The sequence below is a fragment of the Atractosteus spatula genome, chromosome 7 (genome assembly GCF_055471065.1).
Source record: "Atractosteus spatula isolate fAtrSpa1 chromosome 7, fAtrSpa1.hap1, whole genome shotgun sequence".
Classification (NCBI taxonomy): domain Eukaryota; kingdom Metazoa; phylum Chordata; class Actinopteri; order Semionotiformes; family Lepisosteidae; genus Atractosteus; species Atractosteus spatula.
Window position 1 is genome coordinate 43189642 of NC_142712.1, and position 27529 is coordinate 43217170.

The 27529-nt window shown below is 50.0% G+C and overlaps 3 protein-coding genes across 3 annotated transcripts; 1 reads left to right on the plus strand and 2 right to left on the minus strand.

Annotated features, from left to right (window-relative positions):
- Window positions 1-4533: 4533 nt before the first annotated feature.
- LOC148831079 (uncharacterized) lies at window positions 4534-7525 on the minus strand. Its single transcript, XM_088921528.1, has 5 exons — window positions 7454-7525; window positions 5628-5927; window positions 5222-5308; window positions 5098-5117; window positions 4534-4805 (listed from the first exon to the last, which is right to left on the minus strand). The coding sequence occupies exons 1-5, from the start codon at window positions 7491-7493 to the stop codon at window positions 4746-4748; spliced, it is 507 nt and encodes a 168-aa protein (XP_088777654.1). The 5' UTR covers window positions 7494-7525; the 3' UTR covers window positions 4534-4745.
- On the minus strand, window positions 6271-12654 carry LOC148831080 (CMRF35-like molecule 5). Its single transcript, XM_088921527.1, has 6 exons — window positions 12548-12654; window positions 11344-11670; window positions 9790-9811; window positions 9490-9608; window positions 9097-9149; window positions 6271-8577 (listed from the first exon to the last, which is right to left on the minus strand). The coding sequence occupies exons 1-6, from the start codon at window positions 12585-12587 to the stop codon at window positions 8431-8433; spliced, it is 708 nt and encodes a 235-aa protein (XP_088777653.1). The 5' UTR covers window positions 12588-12654; the 3' UTR covers window positions 6271-8430.
- A 1378-nt stretch (window positions 12655-14032) lies between these two features.
- On the plus strand, window positions 14033-24908 carry sars1 (seryl-tRNA synthetase 1). The gene is made up of 11 exons (XM_088919870.1): window positions 14033-14324; window positions 16361-16431; window positions 17034-17114; window positions 17757-17915; window positions 18671-18814; window positions 19251-19406; window positions 20596-20817; window positions 20946-21075; window positions 21850-22007; window positions 22857-22986; window positions 23535-24908. Exons 1-11 carry the CDS (start codon window positions 14189-14191, stop codon window positions 23693-23695), a joined length of 1548 nt encoding a protein of 515 aa, XP_088775996.1. The 5' UTR covers window positions 14033-14188; the 3' UTR covers window positions 23696-24908.
- The last annotated feature ends 2621 nt before the right edge of the window (window positions 24909-27529 follow it).

Genomic DNA, 27529 nt, shown 5'->3' on the forward strand with positions numbered 1-27529 from the left:
ATCCTGCTAACCCTGCGGGCGGCGGTTACTGATTTCCCTGCGCTTCTCTGAGTCTGAGGCTCAGCCCAGTATTGCTGTAATAGAGGCCACTGCAGTCCCCCCACAGACTGCATTATAACGCAGGAGTGTAAAGTGCGGAATACCCTTTGTATCCTGACACTTTACCAACATTTCAGAAATCCTTATTGATAGTGCGGTCATTTCTGAATCGGCTCCGGAGTACACCTGCGTGAACGGCGGTATCAAATTGGCATATTAATTCCATGCATTTTTAGAGACTTGCAGTACTCATATCTGCAATGCTGACATACCACGATGCACCACAGATCATTCTGAGACGCGGAACCCCCGAGGGGCCTTATGATCACTCCGAACCACCATCACGTAGTCCACGCCACACGCGTTTAAGCTTGATGTACAGCCTCTACAGAACAGCCGGGTTGCAGGTGAGGACCAGGTCTGCAGAGCCTACAGAGTGAGAGGAGTTCTGCGCAGTGCGTTCGCCTGCCTTTCTGCATGGGTGCGCCACGATACAGAGGCAAAGCACAGGCTACAGATCAGCGCAGGTTTACACCTTTCAAAGCACAGTTTACAGTCAAGTTTCTCGGCAGGCAACGCCTTGCCGTGATTTAAAACACGTGTTTAACAGTTTCCAGTCAGCGCGGGCAGCGGTGTTCAGTCAGCGCAGCCTTGGCGTGCAAGACACCGCCGCCCGTGTGCTCAGGTGACCGGCACGCCGCAGCCCTGGCTGTGGGGGTCGGCGGGCGCGCAGCAGGACCCTGGTCAGCGCTTTGATCCGCAAAGCGCCCGATTTAATCCTCTCGCCCCGCTTCGGGATTATCAAAACAAAGGAACAATCAGCCTCATTATACCGACCCACGCATGACAGCAACATTTCGTTGGGCTGTTATTGATGAGGAGGAGGAGGAGAGTGACGTCAGCAGCAGCTGTAGTAGCAGTCTGTTTTATCTCAGTTGCAATAGATGCGTAATGTTGTAAATTGCTCAACAGACTGAAAGTCACCTGTTACTCAACAACTGTGATTCAAGGTGAATTGTCAGAAGGTGCTTTGCATTTAGCCCAGGTTTTTCAGGTGCTTAACTTTAGTAACCATGGGTGGAATAGGTATATTTTTCACTTTATTTTATTTTGATTATGTCCCTTCCCTTTATTAGTTTTTTGTGACTTCTAAGTGGAACACAGTGGAACAGCTGTTGTCCTCTGGGTGGGAGCTAGGGGTCCAGAGTGAGCGGTTCTGCCGGTGACCAGCTGTGTCAGTAATTCTGGGATTTCATGAATGAGTGAGCTCATCCTGACTGAGGTCTTGACAATGGGCTGCAACACATGACACGCATGTGCACGCTTGCTCGCACACACAAACACACACGCGTCCTGCTCCAGGATGCCCCAGGGACTCCACCAGACGGGGTGCCTGAGCCCTGATAAGGGGGCTCTCCTGGTCTCATGTTCACAGAGCTGCCAGGGTGTCTGAAGGAAGGCAGGGTCTCGGGGGGGAGCGGGACCCATGGCTGTTATGATGGAGTCTTCTCTACTCGCTCCATGGAAGAAGCTGTCTCTGTTGCTCTTGCCCTCAGGCACCTTGGAAAAGTGTCAGAAAGTGTGCTGAGCCCCGCGGGGCCCTGAGAAAGTTCTCTGACTGGATTTCGGGTTTGCACAAAGGCAACTTGAAATTTCCTTGACAGCACTTAAGGGGAAGTCCATGCTGCTCCCCTTTTCACCTGGCATTTCAGCAAGCTCTGTACCGTGAGCCTGAATCTCATTTTCCTGAGGGTTTGGACAGCGTCCAAAAGCAGGAGACTCCTATGGGCCTCTGCTTCACCGATGGGCCCCCACTTGTCACAGGCTGCTCTCCTGTGGGACACTGCTCTCCTGTGGAACCCAAATTGTCCCAGGTGCTCTCCTGTGGAACCCCTATTGTCGCAGGCTGCTCTCCTGTGGAACCCCAATTATCCCAGGTGCTCTCCTGTGGAACCCCAATTGTCCCAGCCTGCTCTCCTGAGGAACCCCAATTGTCCCAGTACTCTCCTGTGGAACCCCAATTGTCCCAGGCTGCTCTCCTGAGGAACCCCAATTGTCCTAGATGCTCTCCTGTGGAACCCCAATTGTCCCAGGCTGCTCTCCTGTGGACCCCACGTGTCCTGGGTCTGCTCAATGATCCCATGTTGAAGCTGTGAGAGGAAAGAGTCTTTAACAAACTTAATTCTTTGTTGAGTTAGTGGGAAATCTTTTCCATAGAGGCTTTTGCATGTGTAAATAGGCCCATGTTTTCAATTAGTCCCTATAGCTGAGTCCTCAGGTTTCTAGAGCAGTTTGTGATCTGTGGGCTAGAGCCTCCTTTCACTGACTGCTAAAGAGAAATGGCACACTCGAACAAGGCAGCCAAACCACACCTGGCCTCTGCATTGTACTGCATTCATGATCAGTACTATTGGAATGTAGGCCAAATAAATATTCTCATGAATTCCTGTTCTCAGCAGCCTTTCAGTAAACAAGGAAGCAAAAGCTGGAATCGACACACCTCACTTGTGTGCCCACATCGCCAGGTGTGTCGAGACTTGCTGCAGGCTTGTAGGGCGCTCCAGCGCGGTTCCCACAGAGCCTCTCAGCACCTGCCGGCCGCAACCAGACACACAGGTCTGCGCAGTCCCGAGAAGCTCCTGTGAGAAACCGCACATCTTCCTCCCCGCTTCAGGCAACGAACAGGGAAGAGCAGCTGAGCAGGGCTGGAGGCTGGCGAGTCTGGACAGAGGTGTCCGGGGGCAAAGGGCTGGAGTGGGGAGCACTGGTGGGGCCCACAAGGCACAGGAACACACTGCGGGCCTCTGCACCCAGGAACATGCCAGATCACCAGAAAGCTCTCGGGGCTAAAGAGACTAAAACCTGGCAGGTGCTGAGCACTGAGAGGACTCACGTTTCATATTTAGACAGGCAGGGCAGCCAAAGGCAAACAATATTCTGGTGCTGTGTTTCCGGCACTCAGAAACCTGAACCCTTATCTCCGAGTGTGTATCTGCAATGAGGTGAAGGGGAAGTCACTGCATCCACTTGCAGTTTGTCATATCTGTGCTGCGGATTCATAGCGGTAATGATAGGGTCTCAGCACCAGCGAGACAGCAGTCAATGTCAGACATTCAATACCCTTACGCCTCATTGTGCTCAGGGATTAAGCCATGAACAGCCACACGCGACTTCATGTTTTTAGACTTATCACGAGTGCCGTTTTCAACTAGGTCAACTAAACTGAAAAAAAAATAAACCCAGCTCAGAGCAGGTCTCTTATACCCAATGACTTCCTGCCAAAACAGGAAAGAAAACATCGTTCTTTAACGAAGAATTAATGAACTCGTGAGCACAGCAGAGGTTCGTATGGCCTGAATAATCACCTTCTATGCACCTGGCTGTGAAGAGTGGGCCACACCCAGGTGCTCTCTGCACCAAACCCCTCGTGTCTGAAAGCACAGCAGAGATGGGCAGCTCTGGCCTTAAAGGGCAGCAGGTGAAACTGGACTTTCAGTGACCTTTTAATTAGGAGGCACTCAGATTACAGCAGTGGAAATTTGTTCATTGAGGATGCAATTGTTGTTTTCAGCTGCTAAAGATTTACTTGACAGCAATTTGAAGCAATTGACAGCTTCAAATTGCCTGTATAACAGTAAAAGTTTAAAATGTTATCATCTGGAATTGTGACAAGTAAAGCGTTCAAATGTATCAAATCAAAATTTCAATTAAAGGACCGATTAGGCAACTGAGAGCTCAGAAGCCATTGCAGAGCACAGCGAGCCCTGAGGAGACTCTGCAGCTGGAGGGGATCAGCCACCGTTTTCCTGTGCAGGAGAAACCGCAGGGCGAGAATGTAGTGCAGCCAGTCCAGACTAATGTGCTTGTCTGTGGGCGGTGAGACCCGGCCCAAACCCATTAAACACAGAGAGAACACGCCAGCTCCACACAGACAGGCACCAACCCAGGACCCTGGAGCTGTGGGCAGCAGACAGGCCAGTGGGCCGTCCATATGAGCTACAGCACGGGGCAGAAATTCATTCATTCCTCACTGCACCACACACAGCCACCCCTGTCACACCACGGCTGCACCGTACCTCGACCAGCTCCTCCACTGCCGGTTGAGCAGTTACAGACTTGATTGGAAGACCACAAAGAGCATCGGTCATAAATTGCAATAGTTAAAAAAACAACAAAAATAACAGATAGGGCGAGGAAGGTGACAAGTAGAAACTGTTCGGAAAAATAAAAACGGACATTAAAGAAAAAAAAGAAATTCAGCAGTAAAGCGATACTGCCCCCTGGTGGGAAGCCGGCGCAAGTGCACCCATCACGTTTCCTAGACGGAATCAGAAGTAATATTGCTCATAAGTTTCGTTTTATACATTTCCTGTCTGTGGAGGCAAGTAACATATAACCAATATAAAAAATAAGAAGTAGACATTTTTATCTGTTGATGTCGTTAAACTTGCACAGTTACATAGAAAATGAGTCCGAGTTATAATTTACTGGAAGCTTAACTTTGTTTACTCTGCGTAAAATATATATATATATTTACATATATACAACTGGAGGCGGACCGACAGAGTCCTTGTTTTACACTACCACCCCAGATCTGTTCAGTGATGAACGTTACCACGGTAGCCTGCTCCCCTCCCCACCCCTCTCCCGTTCCACAGCTCGCCCCGGCATCACCGCGGGCCGCGGGGGGTGACGTCACGGGGTCCCTAGTCGTGTTTGGCGCTGAGATTGATCATCTGTATGTCCTCGTTGGGGGCTTCGTCCCTCTGAAACACAGCGATACAGAGCAGGCTAGAGACGCGTCTGTTACCCGTACCAAGCTTCAGATACGAGACCTATCTGGTGATAAAATATTAATACAATTGAATTTCTACAGCATTTTAATCCCAATGGGCCCCAGAACCATTTACATTATAATGTCCAGAAAGTTCTGTTAAAGAAATGAGGAAGGACCAATTGACCAAGTAATAAGCAGGTGTCACCTATGCTTTGTTGTTATAATTATTATTATTATTATTATTATTATTATTATTAAGAAGAAGGACACGAGAGACGTACCTTTTCTTTCCCGGTTCTTCCTGTAACAGAAAGAGACAAGAAGGCGTGCTGGGTTAGAGAGCGCCAGACACGGACACTGTCAGTATCTGTGTAGCCGGTGCTCGGAGAGGCGAGCGGGACTCACGTTTAGCGTACAGGCTGCTGGACAGAGAGCTGAGCAGCAGGGCGGCCAGCAGCGCCCAGCGCAGGATGTCCCACACCGGCACCTCACCTGCGCGACAGGACAGGAAGGCCGCGTCAGAGGCGAGCTCTGGCAGGGCTCCGCTCGCACACATTCCTAACAACTGGTAGATTCTAATGCTGTTTAATGCACGGTAAATCGAAGGATATTGTAAAAATCCTCTCATCTCTAGGCTTCGCTTTCACTCTTCCGTAGATCGTTAGAAATATTTTTATCAACATCATAGCTGCGCAGCATCTGAATGTGAAGTGTGAAGTGAGTGTGAAGAGAACGGGTCTGACTCGTGTACGCGTTTTATGCCTGTGGCGTTTGTACGACTGTGCGGGCACGAGTGCCTCTAGGGTCTCACCGTCGGAGAAGTCCGCCTCGCCCAGCTTGACCATGGTGTTGTCGGGGTTCAGCACGCCGCACCAGTAGCGCCCCTCGCCCTCGGGCAGCTGCGCGATGGACACGGTGAACTTGTTCTGGTCCCTCAACACGCGGATGGTCACCTGCCCGCCGTACAGACTCTCCTCCGCGCTGGACACCGCGAAGCCCGAGCAGCACTGCGTGGTGTTCTGCTTGCACCAGACCTTGGGTTTGTCCCGGTCTCCCTCCCCGAACCGACACTCCATCTCCTGGGGGAACTGCGCCACCCCGACCCCGAGCCCTGCGGGCAGACAGCGAGGATGGGCGCCGCATCAGGCAGAGACAGTGGGGACACAGACTGCAGGGGGACTGGAGGCGGTTCGGCGCACGGAGCGAGTCCGTGTCCGTGTCCAGGCACAGACGGCTGGCTCTTCAGATGAAAAATGCCCTACCTCTGATGGGCGTGCAAAGGGAGAGCGGCACCGGTCTCCGAGCTGGCAATATCGATTCTTAAATCATTATTGCCAAACACCGTTCTCACAAACCATTCGTCTTGCTTGTCTAAGGCGTCAAAAAAGGTTCAGCGCGAAAAAGACGAGCCATCTGTAAACCGCGCTGTAAACTCAGAAGAGCCATTTTTATCACTTCGCACTGTGAGATGTTTAATACAATATTTCTTTTCCATTTTTACAACATACAAACATCTTTAAGTGAGTGACAGACCTCGAGAAAGAGTTCTTGTATAACTTTAGACCGCGGTACAGAAATATCGTTTGCGACTGAAACTAAAGGTCTGAAAACTGCTCGTATTTAACAATTCGAGGTTTATTGTCTGACATATTAATGAACTGTTAATGATTTTTAATAAGAGGCTAACAAAGAAATTATAAAACAACAATAAGACAATACTATGATGAATTAAATTACATAAATGTAAAATCACGATAGCGAATATAAATTGTTGTTCTACCCATTTTTTATCATTTACATTTAATTTCTTATTTGAACATTCATAACATCTTGGATAAAAGTCTTGTTGAAACCAGTACAAACAAAACAGTAGTGATAAGATTATCTTTTTCTTTTTCTGAAATGTTAAAGTTTATAGAAAACCCAGTAGTTCCGCTAAAACAGTAGAGTCTGGAAGACATTCTAGAAAAACAGAAAAATCTAACACACATGATACACAATTTCGAATTCTGCTGTTATTAGACTATTTAATGACCCCCTTCGCTCCTGCGCTGGGTTATGGTTTACTTTTCTTTAGTTTTCGAAATACACACTTAGCAGAAGTACACACTTCATCATGCCCTGAAAAGGTCATCGTCAGGACACTGTGCGCTTTCCTGGTGCTAACAGTAATCATACACTTTCAAATATTAGACATGAACATCAGATCACACAAATGTATTATGTGTCTGTTTAATTTTTTGAAGTGATTTTAGCATCAATATAGTCTAACTGGAATTGACCATTCATAACGATAACATCAAATCAATAATTACAAACCATTACACGACACATTTTCTTTTGCAATAATATGCAGTATACTAAACTTGTGATTTTTTTGTAGATTCATTTAGGAATCATATTTTCTGAAATTTGTAAATGATTTCACTTTTACAGGTGGTACTTTAAGTGATTATAAAATATGTATCTAGTTTTACTTTTTGCAACCCATTAATTGCACAATATTTGAAACTTTAGATTAACACCATTTTTAATTTTCAAGTTAATAAGCAATGAGATTATTGCTACCAATAAATATCGTTATGTATAAATGTATCTGCATTCAATACAAAGTCGTAAGATTTCTAGTGTCTCTACCTGTAATTGTCAGCACTAGAGCGGTGGTCAAAATGCCCATTTTATTCGTCTTTAATTCTGTTGAAGTCCGAACCCCTAATGCGCTCAGCTCAGCTTCTCCACAGCGTAGCAGAATGTTGGAGATCCGCGAAGCCTCTGGTCTCAGCGTTTGGTTTACAGGAAGCAGGTGACCACAGCTCAGACAGTAAAGTATCTGTCCCGCTCTGGGCAGTGCAAAGCTCAAGACTGAAACGCCCTCCCCCCCCCCCCCCCCCCCGCACCCGTCCGCAGCGGGAACGCGCTACCCGGACAGACAGAAAGACGGGGCCGGGGGGCGGGACCAGCCCAACTGGCCCACTCGCAGGAAGAGGTGTAAAGCGCCGCTCCCCGGCTCTGAAGCCACGTGGTCTGCGGTCGGACCTATTTAAGGACAGTCAGGAAGCGACAGGAAGTTTTTCTCTGCGTTTATTTCTCCGATTACTCTAAGAACTCAGGAACTGTATCCCCAACCCCCGGAGCTACGGGTTTGTGCTGAAACCTTTTTATCATTAAAACAGGGATGAAGAACTCCTGTCCTGAAGGGCTACAGGTCCTGTGGTGTTCTTGATATCTAACTGAGATAGCTGTTCCAGTGACACCACGTTTTTTGTAGTCCTTAATTTGTTAACTGAAAAGCCCTTTGACAGCACCTGTAAAGCCCCGGAGGACAGGAGGCTCTGTCTGTCACTGCCCACTGATAAAGGGAGACCTGTAGAGAGTACAGAATTGTATGGGCTGACATGGATTATTTTAACACTTAAAGGTCCTGTGCTGTTCCTGCTGTAGAGTGACTTGGAGATTCTGCTGGACGGGGTGAAACTGGCACAGTGCCTGGGCCTGACCCGGGCCTAGCCTGGCCACGCGGCAGTAGAGCAGTGTCTCTTGTTGTGGTGAGAGCATGCAGCCGTGACCGGGGGACTTTCTGGAGAGTTTATTTGTCCGAGCACGCCCACAGGCTCCTATACGAATTCAATGTTGCTGTAGTGGATGTTGGCACTGGCTTCGGGCTCCTGCCCTGCGGCAGCACCCCCTGGAGCCGGCGAGGACCCCCTGGCGCCCCCCTTCACCGCCGTGTAAGTCACCCTGTGGTCCGGCCTCTGCCCCGCCTGCGGCACAGGAGACAGGAGCTGGTCAGGCAGCACACAGACACGCACCCACCTTCCCCACGGACAACCTTCTCCCAGACAGCTGGAGCACTGGAGGAGCACGCCGGTGGATCAAGAGGTAACGACGACAGAAAGCGTTCAGCACAGCCCGAGGACAGCAAGAAGGCTCCTGCTTCTGCAGTCATCTGTGCGTTTACCTGATCGACCCATCATATGCAGAACAGATGTCAAAACGCCTCCAATAAAGCTCAGAAATATTTTGAGTAGGATCAGAGGAAGCGTGCGGTGATGAACTGTGTGATTATCTCTCTCTGAAATCAGGAGAAAACATGCTGCTGTGAGACCCCAGTGCCCATACAGAACCCCGAAACGTAACGGCTGCCAGCAATCCGAACATTTGTAGCTCAGCAGGAAAGGTCAAGGTTTCCAGGAGATGATTTAGGGGTTAATCAGGGGGTGATCAGTGGTGGGGGGGATTGGGAGGAAACCCGGTCGCCACACTGTGAAGTCAGAACCTACCTCGTCCCCTGATTGGCTGTCCCCCACAAGCTCCTCCCCCAGCGGCTTGACTCCTGCGGAATGACATCATCATTACCTGCTGAGACGCCGCGGCTGCAGCCGTCAGGATCTGTCAGAGCACTTGTGGATTTGCAGATAGCGGACATAGGTGGCTAAGCAAAACACTTTAGAAGGCAAAGGCACTACAAGAATATAATAAGTACTACACTACAAGATAATATTAATTTTAATTCTTTACATTTATATAGCACTTTTCATCACAAGTGCTTTATATATAGGAGCATACAAATACCTGATGAATATATTACATGTTCTGTACGTGCCACACATATCCTGCTTGTTATGTTGATTTACATAAGCAGACCTGCCATGTCCCTGGCACAGCTCTCTCACCTGAGCTTGCAGCCTTGCTGCGCTGGCACAGGAACTTCACCAGGAACACTATGCCAACCAGGAGCAGCAGCACGCCCAGCATGCAGAAGGGCAAGATGTACTCCAGAGGGGCGTCCAGGCTGTAGGAACACAAGTGTCTCTGAGCATCGCTCACCACCTGAGGCTGCACACAGCTACTCCACAAGACAGTTTACCGGCTAAATCTGCATCCCCTTCTAAGATTAAATCAATTCCACAGCACTTACCTCAATAAATTACAATTAACCGTACTGAGCAGAAGATTAAAATATATGTATTTACCGTGCATGGCGCTCCCTGGGACCTGCACACAACAGAGACAGAAGGGAAAACAGCAGTGATTAATGAGAGAGACCACATGTACATCAAGCAATGCACAAACCACATGATGTCTGTCTGTGTCTGACCAGGGCACCACAGCACCTGAGATCACACAACTGGGCTGTTTACCCTCTCCCCATTCTGGACAGCCCTGTCTCCTCTCCGCCTGACAGGACAGTGTCCTTCTCAATGGACAGCCCTGTGTCCTCGCCACCTGACGGGACAGCCCTTCTCAATGGACAGCCCTGTGTCCTCTCCGCCTGACAGGACAGCCCTTCTCAATGGACAGCCCTGTGTCCTCTCCGCCTGACAGGACAGTGTCTTTCTCAATGGACAGCCCTGTGTACTCTTCGCCTGACAGGACAGCCCTTCTCAATGGACAGCCCTGTGTCCTCTCCGCCTGACAGGACAGTGTCCTTCTCAGTGAACAGTCCCAACTTGAGCCCCTTTCTCATCCTGCAGATCCATTCTACAATCCCAGGATCTCAGTAATTCCACAATTACTGTAAACGTCTGGAGCCTTCGATTGTACAATCAAAGATTGTGACAGATTATATTATCCATCTTAGATGATTTCTGTTTCAGTCGTTTTTAGTGTGTTAGATTCCTGTATCAGCTGGGTCTCTTCATTCTGCCCGTTTTTACTGTGAGCTTTTGAGAGCTCACTGTCTTTAGTCTAGGCCACTTTTCAAATTAACAATAACATTTCCTATGAATGCGATAAACACAAAGTCTGAGACAAGAAAGCAGAAAAGCAGAAAAACATATACATAAGCAGAATCACAGGAACACAGATTCATCTGTCACATGTACTTTCTGTTCTTGGCAAGTGGCTCTCAGGCTTCCTGTGGTCAGGTCACATGACTCCAGTTTCCTGCCCCATTTGCGCAGCTACTGCACTAAAGACTGCAGCCTGCTTCTGCACTGCGCAACTGACCCTGCCACCCGCAGTGCCCCACCACAGACCGTGTGCACCAAGAGCAATACTGGGGGTTGACAGATACCACTACAGTGGATCAGCCCTGGCATGGCCACATCTTTGACTCTAAAGAGCAGCTAAGAGCTTCTTTTAAATGGGGTGACTTTAGCAAAGACAGGTGCTTGCAAAATAGCAAAAAGCAAATGATTTGTGTTGCAGGTAAACCTGAGAGCTCTATATCTGAGGTGCTATAGAGAAGATCGTTACATTTATTCAGCTGTGGACAACAGTATGACTAAGACTACCTTTCAGTCTGAACTAGCGCTATGGCTAGCTCATTAGTTAAATAAATACTGCTCATTAAACTGTACTCACTGCACAAGGGCACCTGAGCTGAAGTTTATTGGACGCTAATTCACCCTAACTAGTACCGTAGAGATTCCAAATGACTTAAGTGAACAAATATCAACAGGTTACACTGAACCCTATTTCTGTGGCTTCCTGGGTGCCTATCCACAGCAGCGCCTCCCCCTGGGCGAGGTGGGAGTGGCGATATTACCCAGAAGCAGCCTGCGCTAGTCTCGCTCAGGCCCCACCTTCGACGATGTCCAGCTTGGTGTAGGCCATGATGTCCAGGAGGTGATTCCTCTCGATGCCGCACCAGTAATCGGTGGGGTCCGTTAGCGACAGGGCATTAATGATGACAGTTATGCGCCCGTTTTCTTTATCGTCCTGCACTTGCACATCCGCCCCTGCGCCATCCTCGTCGGCGTACGCCACAACCTGGCAGCTGTTCCTGTAGTAGCCCTGGCACCAGTACTTGCGATGGCTGAAGTAGTACTCGTTGCTGTAGGAGTAGGACAGCTCCGTCCTCTGCCCAGTGTAGACTGTGAGGCGCTCGGGCCCAGTGAGGGAAGACACAGCTGAAGAGCCAAAAACAAGACGAATGAGAAATCCCGGTCTGCTCTCATTGCAGCCTTTCTTTGAGTTTTACAATGTGCAGCAGGTCAACTATTTTTTTCTGCTTTAGAAAATTGAGGACAAAGTGTAGTTTGCACTTTTCCTTTGACGGATTGAACCATTTAGAAGAGGGAGTCTGTTCAATGCTTCTGTCTTTCAGTCCCCACTGGGCTGACAGTCTGTTAGTTCATTCTGATTTCATCCCCAGACAGGTCATTATTTGCCAGGCTGTCAGAATGCGGTACAATTTTATTCCAAATATTTTCACACAAATGAAATTCAATGTTTTTTTTAATTTTAGCACCCGAAGAAGGCTCCATGGCCGAAACGTTGTGTTTTTTTCTTCTCTTTTCAGCATGGAATAAACCTATTACTTTTTCCTTTACAGCCTACGCATGCTGACACAGCTACCAACCTGAACTACTTCAAATTGAAAAAATGTCTCATAAGTTCTGTACATTCTGTTTTGAGATGTTTTATACATATAAAAAGACACCAAGTTTCAAAGACTTTGTTATGAGTTCCTTACTGAAAACACCCTTTCTGTATTGCGTAATTTTGTAAGAATTTGCACTTCTTGGACAAATCAAACCGTCTAGAAGAGTGAATCTGTTCGCACATTTCAATGCTTCTGTTTTTCAGCATTACCTGTCCTTTCACAAATTCAGTCCTGATGCCCATTTAGCCTAACTGGTGAGCTAAAGCACGATGATAGTGCTACAGTGTTTCCAACTGGGATTTCAACCCCTCACCCCCTCTCCACACCCAGGCTCGGCTCAGGCAGTCTCGTCTTGGGACACAGTGTTTCCCGCTCTAGGCTGCCAGCTGACGGGGTCTTACCTGTGGTCAGGAAGAGGAGTACGAGCAGCGATCCCCTCATGGTGATGACCGGAGACAACTGCAGCAACAGTCGTGGTGGAGAAATGGAGTCACTCCTTCCTGTGGCTTTCGGCCAGCCTCCCACGAAATGAAACTGTAATCCAGCACGACCCAAACCACTTCCCCAGAGAGCTGTCTGCCGTGGCCAGGTTTCACAACACAGCTGGAAACAAGCCTTGGGGAAAATCCTCACTTCTTCATTTCCAGTCTGATGCTGTGCAAACAGGAGCACGTTGGAAGAGTGAAGCACACCCTGGGGTGTCAGCCTTAGCTTTCTTGGGGCTCTGGGAGAAGCTGGTGTGACAAAAGTGGGGTAGAGCCCCCCGCTTTAGAACCGCCCTGTCTGCTGCCCCTGTTGAGGCATTCTTGGGCCTTCGTTGTCATGGTGACACGCCATGGCTGAACTCCATCAGCGCCAGGCCAGTTTAACAGTAGCTGGGCACCCCAGTCAGGGGACAAGAACCCAGTTAATCCTAGCGGGTGCTTGTGCAACTGAGACTCCCTGGGCCCTTGTCTCCTTACAGCTCAGTGTCCTCATTCTTCTGTGCTCCCAGTTGCCAGCAGTTGCATCACCCTGCAACTCACAGCTGGCAACCCACTGAAGCTCAGCAGGTGTGAGCCTGGTGACTTCCTGCATGGGAGACCTCCTGGGAAAAACTAAGGCTGCTGGTGGAAGTGGTGTTAGTGGGGCCAGTAGGGGGTGCTCACCCTGCACCCTGTGTGGGTCCTAATGCCCCAGTATAGTGACGGGGACACTATACTGCACAAAAAGGCACTATCTTTTGGATGAGATGTAAAACCGAGATCCTGACCCTGTGTGGTCTTTAAGAATCCCAGGGCGTTTCTCAAAAAGAGTAGGGATGTAACCTAGGTGTCCTGGACAAATTTGGCCCTTACCAATCATGGCCCCTAATAGTCCCTGTCTATGAATTGGCTTCATCATTGTGAGTGTCCAGAAAAGCGCTATATAAGAGTAAGCAATTATATTATTATTAGTTCTCCAGAGCAGAGTGGGATGGGATCTGTGCCCCCCCTCCTGCCCAGCCTCGTCCTCTGCCCTCTCACTGCCCTATCACTATCGCAGCTGAGGGGCCCCACAGGGAGCCGCAGGGAGGGCTAGTCCAGCCCTGAAAGGCCTGTGACCTTTCTCATGTCTGCACCTGCGCATTGAGGTGAAGGTGTAGATCTGAAACAATCACAGTGTGAAGGATCTCTCTCCCTCATTATCCCCCTGTCTGCTTTCTTATCTAACTCTCTTATTCAAAGTGCTTAGCTGGCAGGACCAATTTATAGCACGGTATCGCCAAAACTTTAATATCTTTAAACCTTATTTAAACGATTGCCGTTAAGCACGGAAGACCACATCTGGTTGTATATATTCATCCCGCCGCCAGGAGGCGCCAGGCGTCTTTCCCAGCAGCGGAAGATCGCTCGCTCGACTGGGCTGCTCTTGCCTCTGCGGTTGTGGCGTCAGTCCGTCTTCCTGCTCAGTGTGCTGCTGGTTGCAGTTTGAGAGGCTGTAGAGCGTCAGCACTCGTCGCGCTGAGCCTAGCAGACACAGCTCATCGCAGGGGACCGGGAAGAGAACCGAGGGGCGGCAGAATGGTGCTGGATCTGGACCTATTCCGCACGGACAAAGGCGGAAACCCGGAGACCGTGCGAGAAACTCAGGCGAAGCGGTTCAAAGATGTCACGCTCGTGGATAAGCTGGTGGAAGCGGACAAAGAATGGAGGAAATGTGGGTTGGAAAAGATGCTGTTGTATTTAGTACGAAATAAGATAAATAATGTAACTTCGAGGTCTGCTGAGAAGCGAATCGCTTCTTGGCAAATAATCACTGTGCGTGAGCAGGTGCCTTATAGTTTCCTGCAGAAATTTAAGTCAAATAGCGCTGAATAGGCTGATCTGAATGGGGATCGGTCTCAAGGTAGGTACGGTTTAGGGAAACGTAAACTTGAGTGAAGTCTTTTAGAGGTCGTGCCTTTTCACACTGCTTGTCACGTCCACTCGTGTCAAACCCGAGCTTTTCGCAGTGCCGAGCCGGGCCGCCGCTGACAGCTGAGCGCGGCGTGGGTGAAGGAGGAGGGGCTGAGCAGGCAGGGTTAGACGGCGCGGCCGTGGAATCGCCCATCCACGACGAGCTGATGCAATCGTGCCGCAACAGCGTGGACCTGGGGCGCGGTGTGGGCGCTGTGCGGCTGCCGTGTCATCGGCGTGTCGTGCGGGCAGCGGCGCTGCTCTGTCGCGATGTGTTTTCGGCAGATCAGTCACAACAAGCAGTCGAGGCTTCTCAGTTTAAACTGCTGGTGCAGTCGGCGTCTTCTTCCCACGCACTGAGGTTCCTACAGCTGCCTCTGCTGGCAGTTAAGGACGTGGAGTCGAAACGAGGGGGCAGTTAAAATGAACAGAGGAAAAGTATTCCCCCCCTTCCAAGATGTCACATTGCGCCGCATTAGAAATAAACACTACACATGGATATCTTGAATCAGAACTGAATTGCTCGAATTAAACGCGTTTATTGGTGTTAAGAAATGTCAGGAAAAACGGCAAAGCAAAACAGAAAAATATCTTGAGTGCATAAATACTCTGCCACTCGAGTCAGTTGTTGGTGGTTGACTTTATTAAACCACCCCAGTGTCACTTTGGCCTTGGGTTCTGGGACATTGTCCTGTGGAAAAGTGGATTTTCATCCCAGCTTAAAGTCTTTAGCTGCCTGAAGCAGGTTTCCCTCAGTCTTGACAGTTTCCCAGTCCCCGCTGATGAGAAGCCACCCCATGCTAGGGGTGGTATTGACTGGGTCATGCGCTATTTTGGGTTCCTGTTGTATAAACACTTTGCATTTAGACCATAAAGTTCCAATTATGTCTTGCCTGACCACAAACTGTTTTGCCACATGTTGGCAGTACCTCTTAAATACCTTATTGCAACTCCATGTGGGATTTGAGATGGGTTTCCACTCTGCTGGACAGGCTGGCTTTGTTGGGTGACCTGCTTATTGTTGACTGGTGCACATTTTCTCCCGTCTGAGCTCTGTAGCTCTTTCAGAGACACTGGGCCTGGCGGTGGCATCCCTCACCCTGCTGCCCCTTGTTTGGCTGTGCTGTCTGGAGAGACAGTGTGACCCAGACAGTGTCTGGGTGGTATGCGGTTCTTAACAATCAACTTCATTATGCTCAAAGGGATATTTCATATCTGTGAAAACTGATACACTATGTCCCTGTTTTGTGCTCTTCTCTGACTTCATCCCTCAGCTGTTTTGAAGCTCCTTGGTCTTCATGGTTGAATCTTTGCTTAATCCTCACTACCTGACTGAGGGTCCGTACTGATGCAGTTATTCTGAAATCTTGTGGACCACTAATTGCACACAGACAGTCGACTGTAGGTTTGCCATAGGAAAGGGGGGGAATGCTTGTAAAATGAACATTGTAGTTTTTAATTTGTCTTCAGACGTTTTGCTGGCGTTTAATTTTCTAACCTGTAAAGGTGTTTAATTGGAATATTCATGTTTTGATTGAAATAGTTGCCATGTTAAAAAACGTGCACACTTTGGGATTCCACACAATTGGTCATCGCTTGCAAGGCAGTGTCCATGTCCACTAGCCCTGTTCCCCTCGCCACTCGTCCCGGGGGACCATGCTGTCAGTCTTTCTGGTTCATTAACTACTGCATCGGTTAGCACCTTGAACTTACCTGAGCTGTGACCGCAGGATGGGGCAGCGCCTGCGAGCTGCTTGCTCAGGGTAAAGAGTGACGCCTGTCTGCTCTCCTCTGCAGGCCGGTTCCAGGCTGACAACCTCAACAAGCTGAAGAACCTGTGCAGCAAGACCATCGGGGACAAGATGAAGGTGAGGCCGCAGGCAGTCGGGGGACAGCAGCGGTGTGGATGCACTGGACCTGTGTGCCTGTGGTCCAGGAAAAAAACATTCTGCCTCCTGCCTGAGCTGCTTCGTGTCCGTGTGACCGCGGTGGTGGGGGCCCCGCGTGACCGTGTGACCGCGGTGGTGGGGGCCCCGCGTGACCGTGTGACCGCGGTGGTGGGGGTCCCATGTTACCGTGTGGGGGCCCCGCGTGACCGTGTGCGCGCCGCGGTGGGGGCCCCGCGTGACCGTGTGCGCACTGCGGTGGGGGCCCCGCGTGACCGTGTGCGCACTGCGGTGGGGGCCCCGCGTGACCGTGTGCGCACTGCGGTGGGGGCCCCGCGTGACCGTGTTCGCACTGCGGTGGGGGCCCCGCGTGACCGTGTGTGTGCCGCAGTAGGGGCCCCGCGTGACCGTGTGTGTGCCGCAGTAGGGGCCCCGCGTGACCGTGTGTGCGCGGTGGTGGGGGCCCCGCGTGACCGTGTGTGCGCGGTGGTGGGGGCCCCGCGTGACCGTGTGGGGGCCCCGCGTGACCGTGTGCGCGCCGCGGTGGGGGCCCCGCGTGACCGTGTGTTTTTCTGACTCTGCAGAAGAAGGAGCCAGTTGGCAATGACGACTCTCTCCCCGAGGAGGTGCAGAACCTTGAGGCCCTGACGGCAGAGCTCCTGGCGGTAAGTGGGCCCCCCGTCCCAGCGACAAAACTCGGTGTCTCTGCGGACATTGAGCTGGAGCAGCGCTGGTGCCTGCAGTCCTCAGCTCAGGCGCTCCAAGCAAAGCAAAAAACCCAGTGACCGTGTTCAGAGAGTTTCACAACTGTTTATCTGTTATGCCGCAGGGACTCGTCTGCTGTCCACCAACTTTAAGCTTTCGTGCTCTAAGCACGAACTGTTTTGGGACAGGTTAGGATTTGTGCAGATTTAAAATATCTTGTCTGTTCTTAATTTAACTTACTCTACTCAGAAAAACTCTAATCTAAGTATCCAGTGTCCTGGAGATCCTGCTGCTATCAGGGCTGGGCACTATATAGGCCTGTCCTGCGCTAGTCTGAGGCGAGGTGATGATGCAGGACTCGCACCTTCTGAAATTTGTGAACTAGGGATGTAAGGCCATGAGGTGGCGTGTGGTGTATAAAAACAGAATACAATATTATGCCCAGTCACTAGCCTGTGTCAAAGAGAAGTGCACTAAACTGAAAGCTTGTGTTTCTGAATCAAACCCCTGTCTCCCTCTCCACTCGTCCTGCACCAGCATGACCGCCGTTTTCTGATAACTCTCCTGCTTGCTGATCAGCCCCTCTCACCCCTCCTGCGCAGGGCCTGACGGTGACGCAGATTAAGAAGGTGCGTGTCCTGGTGGACGAGGCGATCGCGAAGGGCGACGCTTCGCGGCTGCAGCTGGAGGCCGAGCGCTTCGAGTACCTGCGGGAGATCGGCAACCTCCTGCATCCCAGCGTCCCCATCAGCAACGACGAGGTGAGGGGCGCGGCACTGTTCCACAGCTGGAGATGGGAGAGGTGGGCCACTCCGTGTAGAGACTGGGAGATCAGGCATGGCAGTGTCTGTCAGACAGAGAGCTGGGAGCAGCTGCTATAGCAGTGTATTCTGCCTGCTGAGCCTCGAGTTGAGATGCATGGCTAGGTTGCAAACTCCCCATGCTGGCATAGTGGAGACAGTTTTCCTAAGGCTCTGTGCTATTAAAACTGTGGCACTTCACTTCTGGTGCACCGCCAGGTCTGTAGACACTGAAGTCAGTGGACCTTTATTTGGCTCTTGATTTTTAAAACTGGGTCTCCTGCTGTGTGGAGTGCTGTAGCTCCTTCATAATAAGTGCTCTCCTTCATAATAAACAATTGATGCCCTCGGTCTAGGGTGGATCAGCACTGCATGCTTTTAAAATCAGCGGAGTTTGAGCTGTGGTATGAACCGCTGCTGGGGCTCTGCTCGGAGCTTTGGACTTGTGAGTCACTGAGGGAAATTTCTAAGTCTTGTTTAGCATTAATGAAATAGTATCTCAATATCTCGTTATCTGCTACCAAGGACGTCTTTTGACAGTCTTCAAAAACTGCTACACCAGAAGAAAAAATGAGAAAAAACTGGTAGTTGTTTAGCAGAGGCTCCTTTCCAGCCACGCTGACAGAGGCACAGTGATGACCGTCAGGGCAGCGGAGGGACTCGCTCACAATCTGTTCCTCTCTGGCCTCCCCTGTCCTGTCTCCCTCTGCTCCCAGGACGCAGATAACAAGGTGGAGCGGACTTGGGGGGACTGCTCGGTGCAGAAGAAGTACTCCCATGTGGATCTCGTGGTGATGGTGGACGGGTTCGAGGGGGAGAAGGGGGCCGTGGTGGCCGGGAGCCGAGGCTACTTCCTCAAGGTAAGAGCACAGCCTGCCCACTGGTGCCCCTCGGGTCAGCAAAACCAGCAGGCCGCACTCCTGTAACGTGCCTCCTGACCGCAGCTCTCGCAGGTACCCTCACTCGTGCTATTGAAAGTGCCCAGGAGTGGACAGTTCACTCACTGGTGAACCTCCTGGGCGCAGGTGACTGCAGCTGCCATTTCTCCTGCCCTGTAATTTGTGTCGTCTGTGCCAAACTCAACTCTGTAAGGAAATGACTACTCGATTAGTAATCATGCAGCTGCTTAGCTAATATTGCATGCTACAAGCAGCAGGAAACGTGGCAGTAGGTAAATACTGTTCCAGCTGCAGTGTAACTGGACTGTGCCTGCACTGAGTTCTGTGCGCTCGTAGTGGACTATCACGCAAGCTCAGACCTGCAAGTGTTTGCTGCTATTCTGCCTTTGTCCTGCAGGGGCCGCTGGTGTTCCTGGAGCAGGCCCTGATCAGCTACGCACTGCGGATACTGCACAGCAAGGGCTACACGCCGCTGTACACGCCCTTCTTCATGAAGAAAGAGGTCATGCAGGAGGTGGCGCAGCTCAGCCAGTTCGACGAGGAGCTCTACAAGGTACTTGCTAACCCATCTCCCTCTGTGGTCCACGGGTTAGCAGCTCCACTGCCTTACCGATCTGGATCTCAGATACTGGTTTATTATTTCCTACTACAGAAGCATTTGTAAATACACTTGATCGTACATACATCCCCTTTGGCATTGCTCTGCTCATTCACTTAAATGCCACCCTGATCCATAAGCCTTCCAGATAGGGAATATCCAGAACTCGGGAGATATGGGGTTTGGGTCTGCCATGCAGTGGGGCTGCCACATGTCTCTGCGGGAGCTGCATTCCAGTGGCAGATTCAGTAGGTCCCCTTCATTCCCTAGCATGAAGAGTGCTGTGTAATAGCAAGCAGTTAGGCTGAGTTTGCATCATTAAAATTAACATCTGCGGAAGAATTATCCTGCATATTGTCTGTGCTTGTAGATCTAAGCTGTGATCTCTGGCATTAATGGCACTCTACTTACAATCTTTAGGATCTGTACTCATGAAAATCCCATTGAGGTCAGGAAAGAGTACGTGTCTGATAAACCAGATTTGTACCCCACTTAGACAGTAATCACCTGAGCTTATATGGCATGATATAACCTGTTCAGAGGTTCAGACCCATTGCTTTGGTAAAGCTCCTTCAATGTAGAGGCTCAGTTGCAGCTTTTGGGTGTTATTGAACACTGAGAACAGTTTGCATTGATCAAATTTGCACATGACAGTGTCCCTGCGCTGGTTAGATGTGCGCAGTTAAGGAGGGCTCTGCACATGACTGTCCCTGCGCTGGATAGATGTGCGCAGTTGAGGAGGGCTCTGCGCGTGACAGTGTCCCTGTGCTGGTTAGATGTGCGCAGTTGAGGAGGGCTCTGCGCGTGACGGTGTCCCTGCGCTGGATAGATGTGCGCAGTTGAGGAGGGCTCTGCGCGTGACAGTGTCCCTGCGCTGGATAGATGTGCGCAGTTGAGGAGGGCTCTGCGCGTGACAGTGTCCCTGCGCTGGATAGATGTGCGCAGTTGAGGAGGGCTCTGCGCGTGACAGTGTCCCTGCGCTGGTTAGATGTGCGCAGTTGAGGAGGGCTCTGCGCGTGACAGTGTCCCTGCGCTGGTTAGATGTGCGCAGTTGAGGAGGGCTCTGCGCGTGACAGTGTCCCTGCGCTGGATAGATGTGCGCAGTTGAGGAGGGCTCTGCGCGTGACTGTGTCCTTGTGATCAGGTGATCGGGAAGGGTAGCGAGAAGGCAGATGACAACACGATGGACGAGAAGTATCTGATCGCCACCTCGGAGCAGCCCATCGCCGCCTTCCTGCGTGACGAGTGGCTGAAGCCCGAGGACCTGCCGCTGCGGTACGCCGGCATCTCCACCTGCTTCCGGCAGGAGGTCGGCTCACACGGCCGCGACACGCGCGGCATCTTCCGTGTGCACCAGTTCGAGAAGGTCAGCCCCTCGGCCTGCTCCCCCTCCCTCAGTCTTCCTCACGCCATCTCTCCTTCTCCAGCTGGAACTGGAACGCGGAAAGCCTCAGCCGAAGAGCTGAAACACTCTCGCCTTTTCCCTTCCACCAGATCGAGCAGTTCGTCTACGCCTCTCCGCACGACAACAAGTCCTGGGAGATGTTTGAGGAGATGATCGGGACGGCGGAGGAGTTCTACCAGTCCCTGGGCATCCCCTACCGCATCGTCAACATCGTCTCTGGTCTGTCCGGCCGAAGCGCACTGGGGGGGCAGCTGAGGAACCCCCTTTCCTTTCCAGCTCGAAATTTAATTGCTTCATCAAGCCCCTTGTGTGAAATAGGCAGTCAGTTTGCCTGTGTTCTCTAGTTGCAGTGAAACCAGCAGTACTGGAGTTACCCCACTCTGCTGTAGTTCAGAGCCAGGAGTCCTGATTCAGTGCCTTTCTGCTCTGATCGGCTTTTACTCAGAGAGCTCTTTCTGAAACGGACTAGAGCTCAGCTGTACAACTGACCGCCGTTCATTTTGCCAAGAGCCTCAGTATGGTTACAGAACAAGAAGAGACCTTTTGATATGTCTAGTTCATTCAGCTGCTAACCGCTAACTGTTCTGAGCATATTGTCAGTCTTGAATGAAAACTAGGGCTTCAGCTGCAATAACATGACTGTGCAGCTTGTTCCTGGCACAGCTTGTTCCACAACCTTTTTTGCAAAGTGCCTCCTATTCTTGTTCTGAATGCACTTCCATGTAGTCTCCACTTTTAAACAGTGTTTCACTGTTGATTCTGAAGTCCACTGAGTGCATGTTGTTGGACTGATTTCTGAGCAGCAGTGTCTTTTCTGTAGCTTGGGGACCAGTGATGTCCACGGTGCTCCGAGTCCGTTCTTGCTAACCCGTTGCTCAGTTTGATCATCTCTGCCCTTGATCCAGCTTGCACTGTCTTGTCTGTGTGCCCTGCTGCAGGGCTGTGTGAGTGGTGATGCTTTCTGACCTGCGTGTGTCCCTCCTGTCACCTCAGGCTCCCTGAACCACGCCGCCAGTAAAAAGCTGGATCTGGAAGCCTGGTTCCCCGGATCGTCGGCATTCCGGGAGCTGGTGTCTTGTTCCAACTGCACTGACTACCAGGCCCGCCGGCTTCGCATCCGCTACGGGCAGACCAAGAAGATGATGGACAAGGTGATGCCTGCTGGACTCGGCTGTAGTAATAAGAGAAATGAATCACAGCAGCAACATGGTTTTCCTTGGGGGCCTCCGACCTCTGACGCGATCAGGCCGCAGCGTGGTAATGCTGTTTTCAAAACAGCTAGGCCCCTGCAGCAGGAGGAATCTGTACAGGAGAATTGTCTAGCTCAGCCTTCATTCTCTTCAAGCTCTCATTCTCCTAACCTCCTGTTTGATTAATGGAAAAAAAGTGGTATTAGTTCTGTCCATGTCTGAATGAGAAAACATTCCAGGAGGAGAACAGGATGGGGAGAATCTCATCCTCACTGTTGTTTTATTCACTTTTGATTTATTAATTATCTGGTTTACAAGTAAAACATACAGAGGATATTTCCATTTTCTTTTATCACTTCATTTAGTTTACCATTGCACTTTTTTAGAACCGTGTACATTGTGGCAGCCAAGATGGAGTGTTAAATACATAAATCTATAGGTTTGGTCAAATCTGTATTGGATTGGTCATTATAAAAAAACAAAATATTAGTCTACACAGAAATATTACTCAATTGCAATCAAGTCTTAATAGGAACATAAGTTTTATCCGTGTTAAATGGCAGGCAGAAAGTTTTAGCAAATACGTTTGAGAGAAAACGTTATCCTTTCCATTATAGAAATCTCATTTACAAAATTCACTTTTCGGCTGGAGTTTCTTGAATCGGCGGTCTTCTACTCATTGATGTTGTCCTGGTAGCTAGAAGAATTCTGTGTATGTATCTGTCCCTCGGTGGTGTTTTGACACCCCCTGCAGAGCTGGGGCCTTGCCCAGCGGGCCCTGACTCTCTCTCTCGCTATCTCCTCCTGCAGACGGAGTTCGTCCACATGCTCAATGCCACCATGTGTGCCACCACGCGTGCCATCTGCGCCATCCTGGAGAACTACCAGACCGAGGAGGGCATCATCATCCCAGAGAAGCTCCGCGAGTTCATGCCACCAGGTGAGACCTGTCGGGCTTCCAGTTCTCTGCTAGATGTAGCACTGTCCCGTGTGGGAGTACTTGAGACATCCTTGTCATGACAGTGAAGCAGGGCCGCCAGCCTGAGCTTGAGTGGCATCTGAGAAGAACTGTTCATTCTGTGGCTGTGCATGAGCTCTGAGTGGCAGGTCCAGATCCTTACATTTTGGGTGAACCATTAGTGTTTGGGGGGTTGGCTAGATATGTCCATGTCTAAGCCTGTTTGAGCGTACTGTCCTGGGAGGGTTTGACAAACCTCAGCGCTTCTGTACAACTGCCGATGCTAATATTGAGTGGGGTCTGACAGCTGTGTGAGTGTGTGTGAGGGAGTGGGCTCTGACAGCCGTGTGCATCTGTGTGTGTGAGGGAGTGGGCTCTGTTGGCTGTGTGTGAGCGTGTGAGCGAGAGAGAGTGGGCTCTGACGGCCGTGTGTGTGTGTGAGAGAGAGAGTGGGCTCTGACGGCCATGTGTGTCTCTGCGTGTGTGTGAGAGAGTGGGATCTGATGGCCATGCTCTGTGTCTGTGTCCAGGCATGAACGAGATGATCAAATTCGTGAAGGCCGCTCCCATCGACCAAGAGCCATCCAAGAAACAGAAGAAACAGCAGGAGGCCGGGAAAAAGAAGCAGCAGGGCTCAGTGGACCAGGCCCTCCAGAACCAAGTCGAGAACATGTCTGTTAACGATTCCTAAACACCCTAAACGCCCCACCCCCTCCTCTCCCCCCGCCACAGTCTGAGTCCCCAGGAAAACTACATCTCAAGGTCTTTTCACATGTAGTCACAACTACAGCCACCTGCATGTTCCACAGATGCCTGGTCACACCACTCAGGCTTAAAATCTCAGGAAAAGAAAACGCAGCAAATAGAAATGCTTGAGTTTGAGCCTGTCTGCGTGTGGTCAGGGCAAGTGAGAACTGAGCTTTGTAGATGTGCCGTTACAGCAGTGCTTGTAGATGTGCGCAGGCTCGTTTCATAGGCGCGCAGTTTTATTTCCATCACAAGTGACAAGAACTTCTGTTAGTGCCTGTCACAGGCCCCCTGCTGTTACAGGAACATCACATTCTCCCCCCAGGCTTGGGTGCCAAGGCCTGTGAGCCACAGGTTTCTCTGCACCCCGCTGAGAGATCAGGGAGCTGCGCTGTAGTGCTCTGTGCTGTACTTCCTCAGGCAGCCCATGCAAGACATGTACGGCCTGTTCCCCTTTAATTAGTAAATTAGTTGTTTCCAATGCAAATCAAGAACACGCTTTCTGACTGGGCGCAAGGGAAGTGCAGAACAGAATGCCTTTGCATCCTGCCTCAGGTGCTGCGGTGCCATGCCTTCTGTCTCGGGCGCCTTGGGGCCAAATGCTTATAGCCCCATGTGCTCACAGGGGAGCCCAGCTCCAGTCCCGCAGGGCTGCAGGATCTGTCCTTCCTACTTCAGCTCTTGGTTGATCATGCATTTGAACAGGAAAGCCCTGGAAGGTTTTCACCTTGTGTAGATGGTTTAACAGAGGAGATTTGAAGTGCCTCATCTGTGGGGGTCTGGAGAGAAGAAACGAAGGTGACACGGTTAATTCAGTTAAGTAAGACCAGCCTGGAGGGAGTGAGGAGTTGGAGGAGCCTGCAGCCCTTGTTGGGGGACAAGAGGCAGAATTCAGTTTGAAGTTTGACCCCCCCTCCCCTGTTTTAGAGAAACACAGTGACAGTAGCAGGAATTCACTGTCCAGAAACTGAGCCTTTCGTGTTTCTTTTAATCGTGGATCAGAGGGATCCCTCTGTGTGCATGTGAGTCCTGCAGGGTCTCGCCCTGACCGCTGTCCCGTCATGCTTCTCTTCTGTCTGCACCAGTGACCAGAGAAAAGGGACTACTGATTGTTGCATTGGTGTTGTACAGTACAATAAATTACCTTGTCAAAACCACAGCAGTGCTTCAGTGTTTTTTCTGGCTTTTTGTGGGCTTGTTTCACCCATTACTATTCCTGACACCAAGTGGCATAGTAACAAGGGGAGGATTCATGATTTGGATATTATATACAGTGCTTTTGTAGCCTTCAGTAATAAGGTATTTAGGTGTAACAGAAAATGTAGAAGGTTATGCTTTATATGCTATATATTATACCTTAGGTGGATAGCTGTGTCAGTATGCATAGGCTGCAGCGGAACAAGTAAAGGTTTATTCCATGCTGAAAAGAGAAGAGAGAAAACAACGTTTTGGCTGCAAAACCTTCAAGTGTGCTCACACCTGAAGAAGGCTTCACAGCCTAAACGTTGTTTTCCATATTATGCCTTAGTTTTTTAAAAAGTGCCTCCCTCCTTTTGTTCCTAACAGGTGCAACCAATTTTCAATTATGCCAGTAGGTGGCGATGTTACTTCACTTTTGGGCTTTCCTTCGGGCTCCAGGCTGAGTAACGGGAAAGGATTCTTATAAATTCATTCCTAATTGAACTTTCCAGGCAGGTGCACTCAGCACAACCAAGCTGAATAAGCAACAGATTTTAAATAACACACCACCTGATCAATGCGTCTGACTATAGGAAATAAAACTTGAATTTAAATTCCAGATATTAATGGTAGAAAATGTTTTATCCCTTAAGTACTGGTCGTTATTTGTAGCCCAGCCAATACGTCTCCTTCACCCGTCTTTATTAACTTTGGTCTTTAAAGCAGATGGGTTTCAACCGGGGTTTTCTTGGGGGTCAAAAGAAGAAGAGACGAGCCCCTGCAGGAACTGGGGTTCAGACCCCTGTTTCGCCAGTAGGTTAGGATAACTCTCTTTTATCTTATCGAGATAAATCCTCTCAATGATGTTACGGTTTCATATATTTTATATAGATTTCCCTGGCTTATACGTGATTTACAATTAAACAAGTTTGACTTTTTGGAAGAAACATTATTCCGTTTATGAACAATGCTGTAGTTATTACCGAGCTGCATTCCTTCTGCAGCAACACAGCGTATTTGAGGCCGCATGTCCACTGGCGTAACTTCAATGCGTCGCATTCCCCCGAGACCCGTCTTCCTCACGGCGGGTGTGTGCGGGTTACCCGCAGAGCCGCAAAGCCACTGTCATGTAAATTTTATCGCACTGGAAGTTAAACCGCTGAGCATCTGGTTCTGGGAAGCAGAGCAGAAACATCTTTCAGAACTTTTAATTATTTAGAACAAAAAGCCCCTCGCTATTTTTTTATTTGAATTTTAAAAGAAACACGTTTCATTATACACCTATATTAAAACTTAGGCAGTAAATGGGTGTACCGAGCACGGTGCTGGAATCTGGAAGGGTAGGAGATTTCGGATTCCGAAAAAGTAAAAATAACTCGTAACTCGGGATCATCGAGGTCATTTCTCACACTTGGATTATTAATCTTACAGTTGCTGTCAACCACCAAACAAAAAAAAAACTCCGAAGGCGGTTTTTAAATTCGTTTTATCATTGTGTTAATACAGACAAGGCCTTGAATCTACTCAACAAATTGCAGTCCGGGGGTAAATTGTTCGGTGTTCAGGATATTTTGAACCTTGTTTCAGGAAAAAAATAACACGTCTGGAGTACTTTTTGTTACTTCACATCCCTTTAAACAATCTATAGTGTCTGTCGCATCAACTGCCTCCGTCAGTTGCCTCTTTTACCCCCCCACGCTACCTGTACTACTGTACTATTATTATTATTATTATTTCTTCCTCCTTGTAAAAAAATAAAACCCAGACTGAGTTTCAGCTCTTAGGTGGATCGATCGACGCGAGCCGCAGGGATGTTCTGTTTGGAATCAAACACTGTCATCTGATAGCTGTTTCATTTCTCATCCATTTCTCTGTCTCGCCCGGTGTTGCTCAGGGGTTCACGAGTTTGCCAGTCTTGGCGTGACTTGACAAGTCAGGGTCCCCACTCCACCCCCCGGGCGCAGCAGAGTTGCCCTTTTAAGAGCTGTCTTTAACAATCCAGGCAGCCGCTGTGTTCTCTCTCCCTCCTCTCCTCCTGTTGTACTGGAGCAGGTTTATGGTAATGAGTTGCCCACAAGGCGCAGGGAATAGTAGAAGCCATTTTGAGCTGATCATTCACACGCAGCACGGCGGAGGATACACAGCGTCTGTGGGAATATACCGTCGGCTAAGGCGAAGCGCCTTTGGAGTCTTCTCATTTCCAAAGCGGATTACAGCCAAACATGGATATCACGCAGCAGTTTCGGAGACCGACCCGGAGGAAAGTTTGAGGGAAGGATTGCGGGCAAAAATCAAAACAAAAAGAAGGAGAGAGAACGAGAGATGGGTAAACCTGTTACCGGGGCAATGCTGTTCCTGAAGTGGGATGTGTTGCTGTTTTGTACCTGTTTCGTCGCGCTCGCGGTTTTTTCGGATGGGTACAGTGTTCACCTGAGTGAAGGGGCGAGTGTTGGGACAGTGGTGGCGAGGTTGGGCAGGACTTGCACGCTGGACCAGGTAATAACCCCCAGATTCACAAACAGCTTCTTGGAGACGAGCCCGACAGAGGGAACCGTGCTCCTCTCGAAGGAGCTGAGCTGTGCCCAGCTGCCCTCGAACC

What these genes read in the sequence shown, in the direction of transcription:
- LOC148831080 (XM_088921527.1), bottom strand. Translation starts at nt 12,587, where the DNA reads ATGAGGGGATCGCTGCTCGTACTCCTCTTCCTGACCACAG. An exon ending in CCCAGGGAGCGCCATGCACG is followed by an intron (nt 9,609 to 9,789) that starts GTAAATACATAT and finishes GTGTTCCTACAG; the next exon opens with CCTGGACGCCCCTCTGGAGT. An exon ending in ACAGCCAATCAGGGGACGAG is followed by an intron (nt 8,578 to 9,096) that starts GTAGGTTCTGAC and finishes CCTGTGCCGCAG; the next exon opens with GCGGGGCAGAGGCCGGACCA.
- sars1 (XM_088919870.1), top strand. Translation starts at nt 14,189, where the DNA reads ATGGTGCTGGATCTGGACCTATTCCGCACGGACAAAGGCGGAAACCCG. An exon ending in GCCGAGGCTACTTCCTCAAG is followed by an intron (nt 18,815 to 19,250) that starts GTAAGAGCACAG and finishes TTTGTCCTGCAG; the next exon opens with GGGCCGCTGGTGTTCCTGGA. An exon ending in GTGTGCACCAGTTCGAGAAG is followed by an intron (nt 20,818 to 20,945) that starts GTCAGCCCCTCG and finishes CCCTTCCACCAG; the next exon opens with ATCGAGCAGTTCGTCTACGC.
- LOC148831079 (XM_088921528.1), bottom strand. Translation starts at nt 7,493, where the DNA reads ATGGGCATTTTGACCACCGCTCTAGTGCTGACAATTACAG. An exon ending in TCTAGTGCTGACAATTACAG is followed by an intron (nt 5,928 to 7,453) that starts GTAGAGACACTA and finishes GTCTGCCCGCAG; the next exon opens with GGCTCGGGGTCGGGGTGGCG. An exon ending in CGAGGCGGACTTCTCCGACG is followed by an intron (nt 5,309 to 5,627) that starts GTGAGACCCTAG and finishes CCTGTCGCGCAG; the next exon opens with GTGAGGTGCCGGTGTGGGAC.